Source organism: Adiantum capillus-veneris, chromosome 11 (genome assembly GCF_014529385.1).
Source record: "Adiantum capillus-veneris isolate H3 chromosome 11, ASM1452938v2, whole genome shotgun sequence".
NCBI lineage: Eukaryota > Viridiplantae > Streptophyta > Polypodiopsida > Polypodiales > Pteridaceae > Adiantum > Adiantum capillus-veneris.
This window is the reverse complement of record NC_140941.1, coordinates 88,871,123-88,884,322: the sequence shown is the minus strand read 5'-3', so window position 1 is coordinate 88,884,322 and position 13,200 is coordinate 88,871,123. Positions and strand designations below refer to the sequence as shown.

Below are 13,200 nucleotides of genomic sequence, written 5' to 3'. Positions count from 1 at the left end.
CTCCAAAGCCTGCATAACCAACTCAAATTTTAGTTTTAGCATCCTGTATGGTAGACAATCACTCTTCTTATGAAAAGCTACAAATTTTTTTGTTTTCAGAGAAATTTACTCTGTATTTTGGGAATTTTGGAAAATTTGAAGGGCATTTTGGGAATTCATGACAAATTATTGGGAATTTTTAAAATTTGAGAGGTATTTTGGGAATTTCCACACATTAGCGGGGTATTTTGATAATTTTCCCTTTTTTTGAAATCAATCTTCGTTCAACTTCAAGTTGACCACAGTAGACCATCATCCATAATTTCCATAATGACGCAAAAAATAAAGAAGATTTTTGACCACACGTTCTGAGATTAAATGCATCACAGCGCGCGCGCGCACTCACTCACTCCACTCAATCAGTGCTAAATGCTGAGGCTCACCTACTCTTCCATGCGCCAAGGCTCAAACACACTGTCGCTCTTTACTTTCGCGCATGAACTCAAGAACACAGAAAGTACGGCTTCCGTCTAGCGAGCAAACCAGCCCACACACAGCTCACAGCTGCCCGTGATTCCCTTCTCCACCTTTGAAGGGGCTGCAAGCTCGTGACAACCCCCTCACCCCCCAAATAAAAAGGCCCAAAACCTACAAAAGAAAATCGCTCGTGACAACCCCCTCACCCCCCAAATAAAAAGGCCCAAAACCTACAAAAGAAAATCAGAAAGGAAAAAAAGCTCCACCCCATAGCCATTCTTTTACCCGCAGAGCTCATGGAAGCAGCTACACATGACAAGGTATACGCCCCATTGGACATGCACTCTCGGAGTAGGTAATCAGCAGCTGGCGGATATGGAAGTGAAGTCAGGAGTGTCGCTAATACGCAGACTAGTCGGCACACTCGTGCACACCATAGCTTTTTCTAGGTGCGCGCACTCACACTGAATCTCTAGCTCCATCGTTGAAATGTCTCCCTTTTGTCTTGCTTGCCTGTTGAGCATCTCTGATTCACTTCTATAGAATGGATTGAGATCGTTCTCAGTAGAAGCCCAGGTATATATGCCAATGAAGAGCTAGGGTTACAAGGTTTGGGCTGGCCATATTTGATCGCTGTCATCGATGGCCGAGGCTTGCTTGCGGTGGTGTGGAATCAACAGCCCAAAATTGATTGAGTGAAGCAGGAGAGCTGCCCGATCATCGGCTGGCTAGTTTAAGAAGGCCAGGCTGTTCAGCTGTCATCGCAATGAAAACTACCACCATATCATCGTGTAAACGTTGACCACAGATTCTTTGAAACACCGGCGGTCTGGCAGTGCCTCATTCAATTTTGCATGAAATTTTCTCCAAATCAAACACTTTCTCAAATTGCTTTCAAACTGTCTACTAAAAGAGAGCAAAGCTTTTAGTAGTTATGTCTACAGTGCTCCAATAATGCCCACTCGTTCAGTTAAGAACAATTTTTGCTTGCAATCATGTGTTGGTACTTGCAGTCATATTATTACAACCCAGAGGTCGTTTGCATACTTGCTACTACTGACTGAATGAGAAAGCCGTCATGTTTTTCGTATAAGAGTAGAGGGACTTTACTCATGAAGGATCTGATTCAAAATGTACAGGCTGTATGATCTAGAGTGAAGACTTTTTTGCTGTGAGTATTGGCGGAGAGCCGTCTGCTTCGCAAATTCCTCTCAATACAACATGGGGGTCTCTCTCTCTCTCTCTCTCTCTCTCTCTCTCTCTCTCTCTCTCTCATATTCACACACACACTCCCCATGCTTGCTCACATGTATGCACTCATTTACCATCACATCCATACAGGAGTCTATACACTCTTGCTCCAAATTCATTTAGGGGAAATGCATTAGCAGAAAGCACTTTGTTGCTCCTTTGTCTTGCTGCATGTATTCGCGTGGAAAAGAGTTTTTGCTGTCGAAGTCGATAAGTGATTGTAGAGGAAGCAGAGTTGAGGTCATTAATGGTTGTTAGCAGCATATTCTACTGATCGGTTGACTACTTGTTGTATTTGATGTTATCCATGCAATCCTTCCAGAAGCTGCTTGGGAGGTATCATGAGGCTGTCAATCGATTGTTCTCCAACTATGGCGCATTTGTGGCACATCGCCCATTCATACCGATGCTGTAAGCCTGCATATCTTGTCTTCTTTTACATAACCAGATGGTCCTGATCTTTTAGCAATGAAGGAGCCCTTTTAAATTGAGGAATGTCATATTAGAGCATCCTATTGCATATCTGCCACAAATTGATAATAGAGATCAAGAACATTAGGCTTTAGGTGATCTACAATGAGAAGCATCGCATAGTACTGATGTCGGAGTTCTTTAATGAAATGGAATTTGCTAATCAGTGGTTTGAGCCATTCCTTGAGTAGTGAAAGATTGATATGAGCGCACACGATCTATTTTTCAATGATATACATACTCTTTTTTCTACTTATTGGAAGTGTTTGCTGCACTTCTTTTCCTCCCCAGCATTGGAATCATCTTGCTTGCATCATTTTGCATCGGGCTGAGGAATGCAAAGGAGGAGTCAGACCTTGAGGTTTTATGGGTGGAACAAAACTCCCGAGTTGTCCCAGAGAAAGATTTCTTCAATGCTCAGTAAGTTGAAGAACACTAACTTTTGCATGATGTGTGATTGTTCAATCTCTTTTTTAATGAAGATGCATAGAGAGTTAGGGGCGACTCCCTTCGGGTGTCATGGCACTCTCACTGCTTGCATTGCTTGAGAGGAGAGTGGCAGTAAATGCACTTAAAGTTTATGTAATTGCAGATCCGCAAAATTGCACATAGGTTGGAATCCAAGTGCATTCAATGTGATGTGTGCATGCCGTGAAGCGTGTTGCTTCCTAGTAATCAGACTATTTTCATAGATTCGGCGGACTACCACGCAAGGAGTCTGTGACCATCAATTCAAAGTCATCACTGGATGATGCCTTGCCTGACTATGGTCTTGCTATGGATGCTTTAACGGAAGCTGTCAAGCCTTTATACAATCTTACTCAGACTCTTCAACTTGATGGAAGAGCAGTTGAGCTCAATCAGGTACATGAATTCCCTTTTTTCAGTTTTTATAGTGATGGTTCTATCTATTTGTGCGGCAGAGAATAGGCTGGTTATTGTATTGATTATGTTCAATGTTGTCAATGGCATCTTTGCTATTCAAGAAAGCGGCATTTGTCTTGTCAAGATTACTCAAAAATAAAGTCTACCTACTAATAAAAAAGAATGGCTGTGTGTGGCTAGCCCAAAAATAGATCACCAGAACTTCAAGGCTCTAAACCATCAATCTTGTTATCTCCTTCCTCATACCCAATATAGTCAAAGGCCTGGACAAATGGCCAGCACTAAAGTGAGAAATTTCGGAAGGGAGCCCCTTTATACACTAACAATGCTAGAAGAAGGAGAATTTAACGAGTAATTTAACGACCGACCGAGGTCCCCCTAGCTTGGCCTTGGGCATTCATACCCCTCGCCACTTATGCCTGGTCATGGACCAACTCGACCACCTTGGTCAGTCCAGCTTAAATTTAAATTCTCCATCTCCTAACACACACCAACATATTACACTTGATAGACGTTCTTGGATGCATATAACGGATTTATCCACAAACTTACTTAACAGAGAATCACAAAACCAATCCACACTACAGACATGCATGCACAATTGTGAAAATAATGAGAAATGCACTGCTAGCCACTTCAAAAGTACCGACGGTCAATGCCCATGGCTGGCGTGTTGAAAATTTTAGCAAGCAGAGCTTGATTACTAGCTTTCAGCAATGGGTCACTCCAGATCAAGAAAAAGAGCTTGTTTTGGTCTCTGTCCTTATGTTGTATGCTTAAAGTGTGTCGGAAAATGACAACTCAATGCCCTATTGTCCCCCATTCTTATCATATCATTTTTATCATATCTTTTCTCTCCTTCTCTCATTCAATTTTGTATGTTCAATAAGCAGTTGAAGTCCAGATTGAAGCATATTGGACTAGCTGTAAAGCACATGGCATGGTCTGTCAAGTAGCTTTATGTGATATTCTGTCTGCAGGGTGACTTCTGCGAAAGACCAATTGCCCCCTTGAGCTTGAGAAAGGGACCAGCTCGGCGTGACAACTACCTGGCTTGGGGTTATCGCAATGTGTCATCATGCGTTCTAGATACGCTGGCTCTTCTCAAGATATTCCCGGATTTTAATCGTTCCTTATATGGGCTTCCCCCTGATTGGGGCTTTGATTACTTTCCTTGTTACAAGCTCTCTCCGATGGACTGCTTCAAGGAAGGAAGAGACATTGATTACCCTGAAGAACTTCAACAGCTTGAACAACCTGGTAACTCATCCCCAATAGTGGGTTTCTCCCGTTGTTTTGTAATCCTTCAAAACACAAGAAGATTTAGAAATTTTCTCATGTAGGAAAACGGAATCTTTTCCAGTGTTTTTCATACAATGAATAACATCATGAGCTTCTGTTTGAGAGGCACCGCATACCTAGCTCGGTATGATTGGGAGCAGGGGACCACCGGCCCCCCCACAGGGCTGGCGGTCCCCTGCCCCCAATCGTACCTAGCTAGGTATGTGGTGCCTCCCTCACAGAAGCTCATGATGTTGGGAATTATTGTGAGAATTTGTCCAAAACTTCTTGTGAAAGTCCCTTTGCATATGTCGTTTGGAATGGCCTTGTGTCCTTTCTCGTGTTTGATCGATGAGTAAATCACTAACAAAGAAAAAAGAGAGAGAGTCTAGAGAGAGAGAGAGAGAGAGAGAGAGAGAGAGAGAGAGAGAGAGAGAGAGAGAGAGAGAGAGATTTACCTTCGTTTGTGTATGTATTGGTGTTGGAATAGAAGCCGTTGAGCTCTTATCATACTTCCTCACTCAATGTGAGCAAAATAAAGGGGCCCAAGAAACATGTGTTGATATTGCTGGTCACTCTACTGCCAACATTTGGGCTATGTCGAGATACATAACGTGGTGAGCATTTTACTAACATCCCCAAAGAATTATGAGAGGGATTGTGTTCTTCCAAGTCCCTTGGATCTTAAACTGTGGTGCATTTGATTGACCCAAAATTGAGTGATAAGATGGTCGCTGCTAATGTGGCTGCCGTACGAATTTTTGTGATTTACTTTGCTAACGTGACACCTGTACGGATTTTCGTAAATCGCGTTGGCTGCCTAGCGCTAGCTTTTTGGGATCCAGATGCTTTCAGACTTGAAATTTTCATGTACACTACTTTTGGAAGGCCAGGGCCTATAAATAAAGTGACAAGGCCTCAGTCTTAGGCAAATAAGCTTGGGAGCATTGTTGAGACAAGGACCCTCGGACATTGTACTTTTTGTGAAGCATTTATAATAAAGAAATACTGAAAGGGGCGCCAATCATTGGGCCAATCTCTCTACGCGCGGAGCTTCGCCGTGCAGTGTTCTCTCTCTCTCTCTCTCTCTCTCTCTCTCTCTCTCTCTCTCTCTCTCTCTACAGCCTCAGAGGCAGATCACAGATTTCTTCGGATCGAGAGAAGCAGGAATGGAAGGAGAAGCAAGAGGCCAGCAGCGAGCACAAACGAGTACCCACATTCAGACCAAAGGCACCCTCATTGACAGGGCGATTGAGCTTAGGAAATCGAGACGACCACGACCGAGATGCAGAAGCACACTTCACCGGAGGAGACTACAACAAAGGATTAGAAGCATTCTAGCCAGACACCCAAAATGCTCCTAAGAAGTTTATCTAATACTTTGTATTTAGTTTTTCGCATTTATTTTCACACTTTCACACTTTTCAGACATTGTAACAGATTCACCACTTTTGTATCAGTTTGGTCTCATAGGTCACTCTGGCCTTTTGAAGACGTTAATATAACATTTCATTTCTCTCTCTCTCTCTCTCTCTCTCTCTCTCTCTCTCTCTCTCTCTCTCAGTTTTGTTCATTTCTTTCAGTTTTCTCACGTGTGTTGTGGTAGATTCCCGACTTAGAGTGTCCAAGTTTGTTACACTGGTCCTCCAAGGGTATCAACTTGAAGAAGACACCGGAAGATAGACATCTAGGAGCCACTGGTTGTAGTCTTCTATGATTCATGTGGCAAGCATTTTCAGGTTACCCCATTCTGACAAAAGCTACACTTCAAATAGGGATGTCATGTGACTCTGGGCAAAAATATTCTTGAAAGCTTGCCAAGTCCTTGGAGTGTGCGGCTTGGTAGCTTAGAACTCCAACACTGCAGAGCATTGTCTTTGAGAAAACTGGCAACTCAAGAGATCTTTGATTTTTCATTGTAATTCCCCAAGGAATAGATATTGTCAAACTATTGCAGGAATTGTAAGGCTTTTGTCTATCTTTCACTCCCGAGAATGTGAAATTTATTGTAGATCCACCATCCTTGAAGTCCTTTGGTTGATGTGGTGCAAATCCAGGATGTGGATAATAGGGGTAGGCATACAGGCTCCAACCGTTATACCTAGGTGACTGGGTGTGTGTGTGTGTGTGTGTGTGTGTGGAGGTGGTGGCAAAGGCAGTTGCAACGAGTAGAAGTGAGCAGCTGGTTGCACCATGTTCTTGAAAACTCCCCCAATCGGAATAGAACGTGTAGGTTGTTGGGAGGATGCCCTTGTGCTTTTTGGTGCTGAAGGGGGAGCACCTGAAGCTCTGATACCACTATAACGGGAGGGCACCCACATGCCAACTGAAATGAACAGATTGGAACAAAATTTTAGCACTTCAAACAACTTGGAGAGAGAGAGAGAGAGAGAATCCACGCGAGAGAGACGGAGTGGCAGAGTTCCACTCCCAGAGTGTACTGCTCCAAAACCCTGGGGGCCCTTTTGGTATATCTTTATATTGCTTCAACAAGGTACAAGGCTGGGTGCTTTGCGCTTGCTTCCAATTATCATTGTAACTAGTATGTCGTTGTGACCAGTCTCATCAAACAACATCAGTAACAATTTTGATTTGAGCCTGCTTTGCATCACCTGAATAAGCTTAAATGCGTAGTTGCAGCTTTTCATGTTGTAGCTCTGTTTCTTACCAGCATGCTGTCTCACCATTACATATTGCAGCTCTGTAGCTCAGCTCATGAGCATAACTGCTGCTTTTCATAGTGCCGCTGTAGCTGATCTGTTTCTTATCATCATTGCATCATGCTGTAGCTGCTGCTTAGATTCTAGAGTTTTCCAGTTAATCCACCTGAATGCAATCACTTTTTTCTCTCTGCCAGTGGCATACAATGACACTACAGCAGCACTTAGTTTACTTGTGTACTTTGCTGAGAGCCAATTCCTTAAATACCTGTGCACCAACAAATTGAAAGGCACCTTGGACAAGAGTGGTGCTTACACTGACGGGGAAGTCGAGCAGGTTAGCTGCCTCTACTGTCTTTTATCCTACTAGCAGCTTTCATCGAGCCTTGAAGGACTCTCATATACTCAATTTATGTCTTAGATTGTTCGTGATTTAAAAGTTGCATTGCCAGCTTTCGCAGCCATGGGATATAATTGGCGGCAATCCTACAAGGAAATGTCAAGTGAGGAGGTAGAGCATGTTTATATGAACTAAATATAGGAATGTCCAATTGCTTCTGTTTTTTTATTTTGGAACTCTTGAAGCCATAATAGTTCTGTGCTTGCAGATTTTGAGCTACTTTAATGGAGCAATCAATACTGCGAAGAATGCAAGCACCAATTTCCTTGAGCCACCGGTAATAGTGTTTGAGATTTCATCAGTGCAAAGAGCTTGAGTCACATTTCAAAAGTTCATTTTGACAAGAGACAACTCTGAGAACCTATCAAAAAATCTCTGCATTGATATTTACGAAGTTTTTAACTTTTTGTGAAGGTTGTCCAATGCTTGCTAAAAAATAAACCATGCTGCCTTACGTGGTTTGGCACTCACATCCCTATTACAGCGGCGTTTGGTAGTGTTGAACGTGGTGCGTCTGGCAACATAAGCAAGGTAAAGTTTTTTTCATGGCATAAGGGCTTAAGCTTTTACTTGGTTCATTATGTCCAGTGACCGTTTCAATTCAAGTCTCAAGGACTGTTGAAAGTAGTCATTGATGGATACATATTTCACAATCCTCAATAGATCTCTAAGTTGAGCAGATTGATTTGTGAAGATTGGGGCTTTTCGATGGGGATCAAACAATTTTCACCATGAACATCCACTTTGGACTGAGCTCCTTACAAAGAGACTCAACGCCAGTCTAGAACCCTCAGCCAGGAAGGAAATGGTGTTGCAATTTGAGAACTTAATGATCGACAAGCTTTCTCCTCTAAGAGACAGCAAGTCTCATACAAACTTTGCAACTGGGAAAAAGTTTGGAGACCTTCAAGTACAATTCACCATGTGGGTAGGTAACGCATTGTCAGAGCACAACTGCTTTCTAGAGGCTGAATGGTTTTCTGAATTATATCCTTGTAACAGAGATCGACTCAAGATGTGCTAATTGACGCAAACAAAACACCCATTTGGCAAATAATTCTGAGTGCCGCTCTGGTCTCTTTGTATTCGTTCTTGGCTTTCGCTAATTTCAAAACACCCGTGCATTCTCACACAGCGCTTGTTCTGGTGGTAAGGTGTATGGTTCTTTTGCATTAAAGAGGCTTTTGATTATTCTCTTCAGAGCCATTTCTTTTTGACTGATTGTTGAGACAATGCAGGGCTTGACTGTTGTAGCTTTTGCGGTGGTTTCTGGTTATGGATTGACTGCCGCTGTTGGTATTAAGCTTACTCCTCTAGCAGGATCAGTTGTTCCCTTCCTTGCTCTTGGATTAGGTATGCTCCCTTGTTTGTCATGGATTCGTTCTGCATTGCTCTCCAAAGGTGTATTGCCTGGTTTGAAAGTCTCTCTCTCTCTCTCTCTCTCTCTCTCTCTCTTCTGTAGGCCAGGATGGTTGGAGACGTATGGAGAGGCCCTTGGTATCTATGATCTCCCGATTGATTAGAGCCAAGGCCTCCGTACCTCACGCGATCATTCGAGCAGAGCTAGCTGCCCCCCCCATGGAGATTGAGGCGCTTACCAGATCAGTGTCCTTTGTGCACAGCCTATGGGATACTACTAGAGACAGATATGCTAGACTGGCCCTTGAGTCTTCCAGACAGTTAGCTCTACAGGGGGACACTTCATGCTGGTATGCACAGATGACTTCATGGTTTCAGATGCATGGCTTCACCATGGACAGGTTGCCCCCTTTCCAGTATTCTCTTCAGGCACCCTCGCTGTCTCTTACACGGGTGGAGATCACTAGACTCATTCGTGAGGACCTGATCCAGCTCGACACCAGGAGGACATGGATAGAGCCGCCTCAGGAGTTGAGCACGAAGATGGCTTTCTATAGAGAGCATCTTCTCCACCTCACAGGAGATGGGTTTGTGATTCGGCCCAGCTACATGGACACACATATGTCTCATGGTTTGCGTTGTGCCATTGGTCAGATACGCACATCCTCACATCAGCTCGAGATTGAGACTGGTAGATTCAGAGGCATACCAGCAGACAGCAGGATATGCCGATTATGCCAGAGAGAGCCAGAGACAGAGTTGCACTACATGTCATTGCACAGTGTTCTATGAGATACGGGGGCGTTTCCACTGCTTATTCAGAGAGGGTTTTGGTCCTCTATCTAGGGTCATGAGTTATGAGGATCAGAGATGTCTTGGACTATATCTACTTGAGTTACACAAGTATAGAGACACTTTACTGGGGAGAGCTAGAGAGAGGCAGTCCCAGAGACACATTACAGATTTCTTTTCACTAGATATGGGACAGCCAGAGGAGCAGCCACCACTGCAGAGCTCGTCCCACACTCATTCGACCACTACTGGCACTCTCATCGACCGAGCATTGGAGCTACAGAGATACAGACGACCGCGACTGAGGAGAGGAGCTACACAGCATCGACGGAGACTACAACAGAAGATTCGAGCCATACTCTCTCGACATCCAGAGTGCAGATGAGGATGGATCCTCACCATTTCTTCCATCTTTGTTTCACACACTGTTACATCCAGTTTACCGGGTACCTATTGTATCAGCTGCTACACCCACGTAGTTTTAGATTGTAGTAGTAGTAGTAGTATTTTGTTCCACTTCTAGTTCTTTTCTAGTTCTTTTGTACCCAGACATGGTATTAGATTCACTATTTTGTAACTGATTGGTCTCATAGGTCATTTTGGCCTTTTGAAGACGTTAATATAACATTTCATTTCATTTCATTTCTCTCTCTGCCAGCCATTTTCTTGAAGCTATTGAAAACCAATGGTAGTACATGGTGGAGGACCATGATAGACAAGTAGTGGCTCTCAAGAGCCAGCCCCACAGTAATGAGCACATCCACATCAAGTTTGATTAAGATGTTAAAATTGACGGTAATACATGAAAGCTTCATCAGAGATGGAAGCTTTAAGAAATTGCCATAAGGGATCACCTTTTCAAAAGGGACTTGCTTTGGCTGTTGGAATCATTCTCTAATAGATCAAACAGTAGATCTTTAAAAAGTCGGGTAGTGTCGAGCATAGGTGTGAATGTGCTTACATGCCATGTCACAGAGAAAAAAAAAAGTTGAAATTGGCAGTCTAAAGAGTCAAGTCTACAGGTCCTCAAATTGAACGCATTTAAGCTCTTCAAAATGTCTTGTGTGGAATGCTGCCAGGACTTTGAAATCTCGCTAGTTGATAACCCTATTGTTTGACAGGAATTGATGACGTTTTCGTTCTCGTGACAATACTACGAAACTTTATAGAAGACCCAAAAGTTAAATCCTTCAGCGATTCGACAATACCTGAACATGAAATGAGCCTTACAACAGCCCTGGCTGGTCCTTCTGTTGTGCTAACAACATTCTCAGTTCTTGCATCATTCTTCATTTCATCTATTGTAAGTTAAGCTTCTTACAAATTGAGTTATTGGCCATTATCATCTACAAGGTATTTAATGACTTCCTTTCTCTTGTAAATAGAGTCGAATGCCAATCGTTCGTTGGTTTTGTTGGCAAATGGGGATAACAGCTACCATCCATACACTAGGGATGCTATTAATTTTCATCCCGCTCATGGCATTGGATGCAAGAAGAGTGACGGTAGTTGCTTCTCACTCTCTCTTTGATTAATAATAAAGAACAAGGTTGATCGCCTTTTTACAACACACAGGGAGAACTAAGAACGGTGCACACGTACCGTTTTGTTTTTCTTTAGCTTATTTCTGTGAGACACAAGAGATATCTGTAAGATGGCTCTCATTGATTGGAGGTTGACATTGAGGGTGTGCAGCCAGGTTAAAAAGTCGACAGTGTTCTTGTATGATTATTGACAACAGGCATCCATCAAGCGGTTTAGTCCCGGAGGAATGACTCAAAGGGCAGAAATTTATCCTTCAGTAGTAGGAGATTACCCCAAAGGTGTCAGAGAAGTAAATAAAGTAAAAATCAAATTTCTGAGAACTAAATGAGCAAGGGATTCTTCTAAATGAATCAACTTAATGGTGAGGCTCGATTGTGGGTTCATCAAGTCCCTTTCAACTCGTTCAAAAGGGAGACCTATGTTCACAGGGTATATTCAGGCTGCCGGGGCCCTTGAATACTTGACCGAATCCTCCACTTAAGGTGGATCACCTGAGGTCTTAGCACAATCCCTTACTGTCTCACCATGTTTTGGTTTGACGCTATAAATCTGGGCTACCGTGTTATGCTCTTGCCAGGACCTTGATGATATGCAACCCCTGCTCGATTCAGATACATGGCCAATATTCGGAAGGGGGAATGGGTTGAACCTACTAGATGACATCATTGCAGAATGCTTAGCATGACAAAATGCCACAATTTCAGGCTGATAACCAATCATAAGAAAACATAGTCTCTATGTTACTGAGAAGACCCTATTTAAATTATGAAGAAAATAAAAATGGTAACTGCTCAGAAGGATGCCTCGCTGCAGTTTCTATCTTCACAAGATTGGAGAAAACTTGGGACTCATAGTAGCTTTATGTTGGTTTTGCCCATGTTTATGGTAGCAGGCCCAAGAGTTGGAATTGTATAACAATGAAGTCATTTCCCAACATGTGATCGTGCTAAATTATGTGAAATAGCACAATATGCCCAGAATACTTTTTCCTCTACTTTCAGAGTGTAGAAGGGACACTTAGGTTCAGCAAATCACTGCCCTTACAACTAACCACACATCTTTGACCATAGTTTTCCCATACGTAAACCATACATCAGACTTAGACGGGTATGGATGTACACAATTCCATACGTTGGATTCCATATGGCACACTTAAAACACTCCACATACGACACTTAAAAAAATACAAAGGAGCAACCATAGAATGCAGTGAAGCACCATAGGACTTTAGAATCCAAGCAAAGAACTATATGATGAGTAAAGTCCAAAAAACCCAATCATACTTCAATCGTGCTCGGGCGCATCCGCGAATATGGTTCCTCAATCAGATGCATCTACAAAAAACTGTCTTTGACAACAGAAATAGTACATACTGAAAAATGGTATACAATGAAACATGTCTCAGTCCTCAACTATATTTTCTTGATTAAAATATAAAAACAAACCTTCTAGATGTGATAGCATATTCATTCAACCTAAAGAGTCGTATTTACTTGAAGTTTGTTGACAATTAGCAAAAGCAGTCTTGTTTTTCTAACTCGTCATAAGAATGAACTCCCCTACTAAACATTTCATGCAGTCAAACATCAACGACCCTTGCCTATGGATATTATTTGGGCGGAGAGGGAAGAAAGGTAAGACAACTCTACAATTCTGAATCTCTTGTGTTATCTAGTGATGGAGAGAAATGGCTAACCATTTTATCTGTAACCTGACATGCAGGTTCTCATGTAGTAGTTAAAAATGTCGATGGTTCTAGTCCATCAATTCAGGACAGTGTAGCATCAACTCCCCTATCGAGAGCTGTCGCCAAATTTTACGCCCCACTATTTGATAGCAACCTTTTTAAAGTGTTTGTGGTAAGTTTGCCCGGCTTCCTCTTTAGAATGTTCTCAATTGGTCATTGGGTAAAATCTTTCATTTCTTGCTTCTCGATTCTCCTCAGGTCATCGTTTTTGCGGGACTACTGGGATCTATGACATATTTGGGATTTTGGAAAGTGGAGCATGGGCTCAAGCTATCTGAAGTCACTTTGAAAGGTATTATGGATTTTGATATTTATATCTAATGTATGTATATATCTAGATTCTAGATTCTATA

General features: G+C 42.6%; 1 protein-coding gene across 5 annotated transcripts in view; it reads left to right on the top strand.

The window, feature by feature from the left end:
• The first annotated feature begins 442 nt into the window (after nucleotides 1-442).
• LOC147447612 (uncharacterized) overlaps nucleotides 443-13,200 on the top strand; it is a 39,557-nt gene continuing 26,799 nt past the window's right edge. The window contains exons 1-18 of one of the 5 annotated variants that reach the window (XM_086523331.1): nucleotides 443-776; nucleotides 1,596-1,683; nucleotides 2,030-2,118; nucleotides 2,470-2,598; nucleotides 2,871-3,042; nucleotides 4,044-4,323; nucleotides 7,202-7,341; nucleotides 7,426-7,515; nucleotides 7,613-7,681; nucleotides 7,819-7,935; nucleotides 8,099-8,332; nucleotides 8,407-8,553; nucleotides 8,643-8,757; nucleotides 10,677-10,858; nucleotides 10,941-11,060; nucleotides 12,680-12,734; nucleotides 12,823-12,959; nucleotides 13,046-13,139. In XM_086523331.1, the coding sequence (XP_086379457.1) occupies nucleotides 1,678-1,683; nucleotides 2,030-2,118; nucleotides 2,470-2,598; nucleotides 2,871-3,042; nucleotides 4,044-4,323; nucleotides 7,202-7,341; nucleotides 7,426-7,515; nucleotides 7,613-7,681; nucleotides 7,819-7,935; nucleotides 8,099-8,332; nucleotides 8,407-8,553; nucleotides 8,643-8,757; nucleotides 10,677-10,858; nucleotides 10,941-11,060; nucleotides 12,680-12,734; nucleotides 12,823-12,959; nucleotides 13,046-13,139 (2,176 nt within the window). In that variant the 5' untranslated portion in view covers nucleotides 443-776; nucleotides 1,596-1,677. Of the gene's footprint in view, nucleotides 906-1,595; nucleotides 1,684-1,719; nucleotides 1,948-2,005; nucleotides 2,119-2,469; nucleotides 2,599-2,870; nucleotides 3,043-4,043; nucleotides 4,324-7,201; nucleotides 7,342-7,425; nucleotides 7,516-7,612; nucleotides 7,682-7,818; nucleotides 7,936-8,098; nucleotides 8,333-8,406; nucleotides 8,554-8,642; nucleotides 8,758-10,676; nucleotides 10,859-10,940; nucleotides 11,061-12,679; nucleotides 12,735-12,822; nucleotides 12,960-13,045; nucleotides 13,140-13,200 lie in introns of those variants that run through there. The other 4 variants (XM_086523330.1, XM_086523328.1, XM_086523329.1 and 1 more) reach the window with 4 other exon arrangements.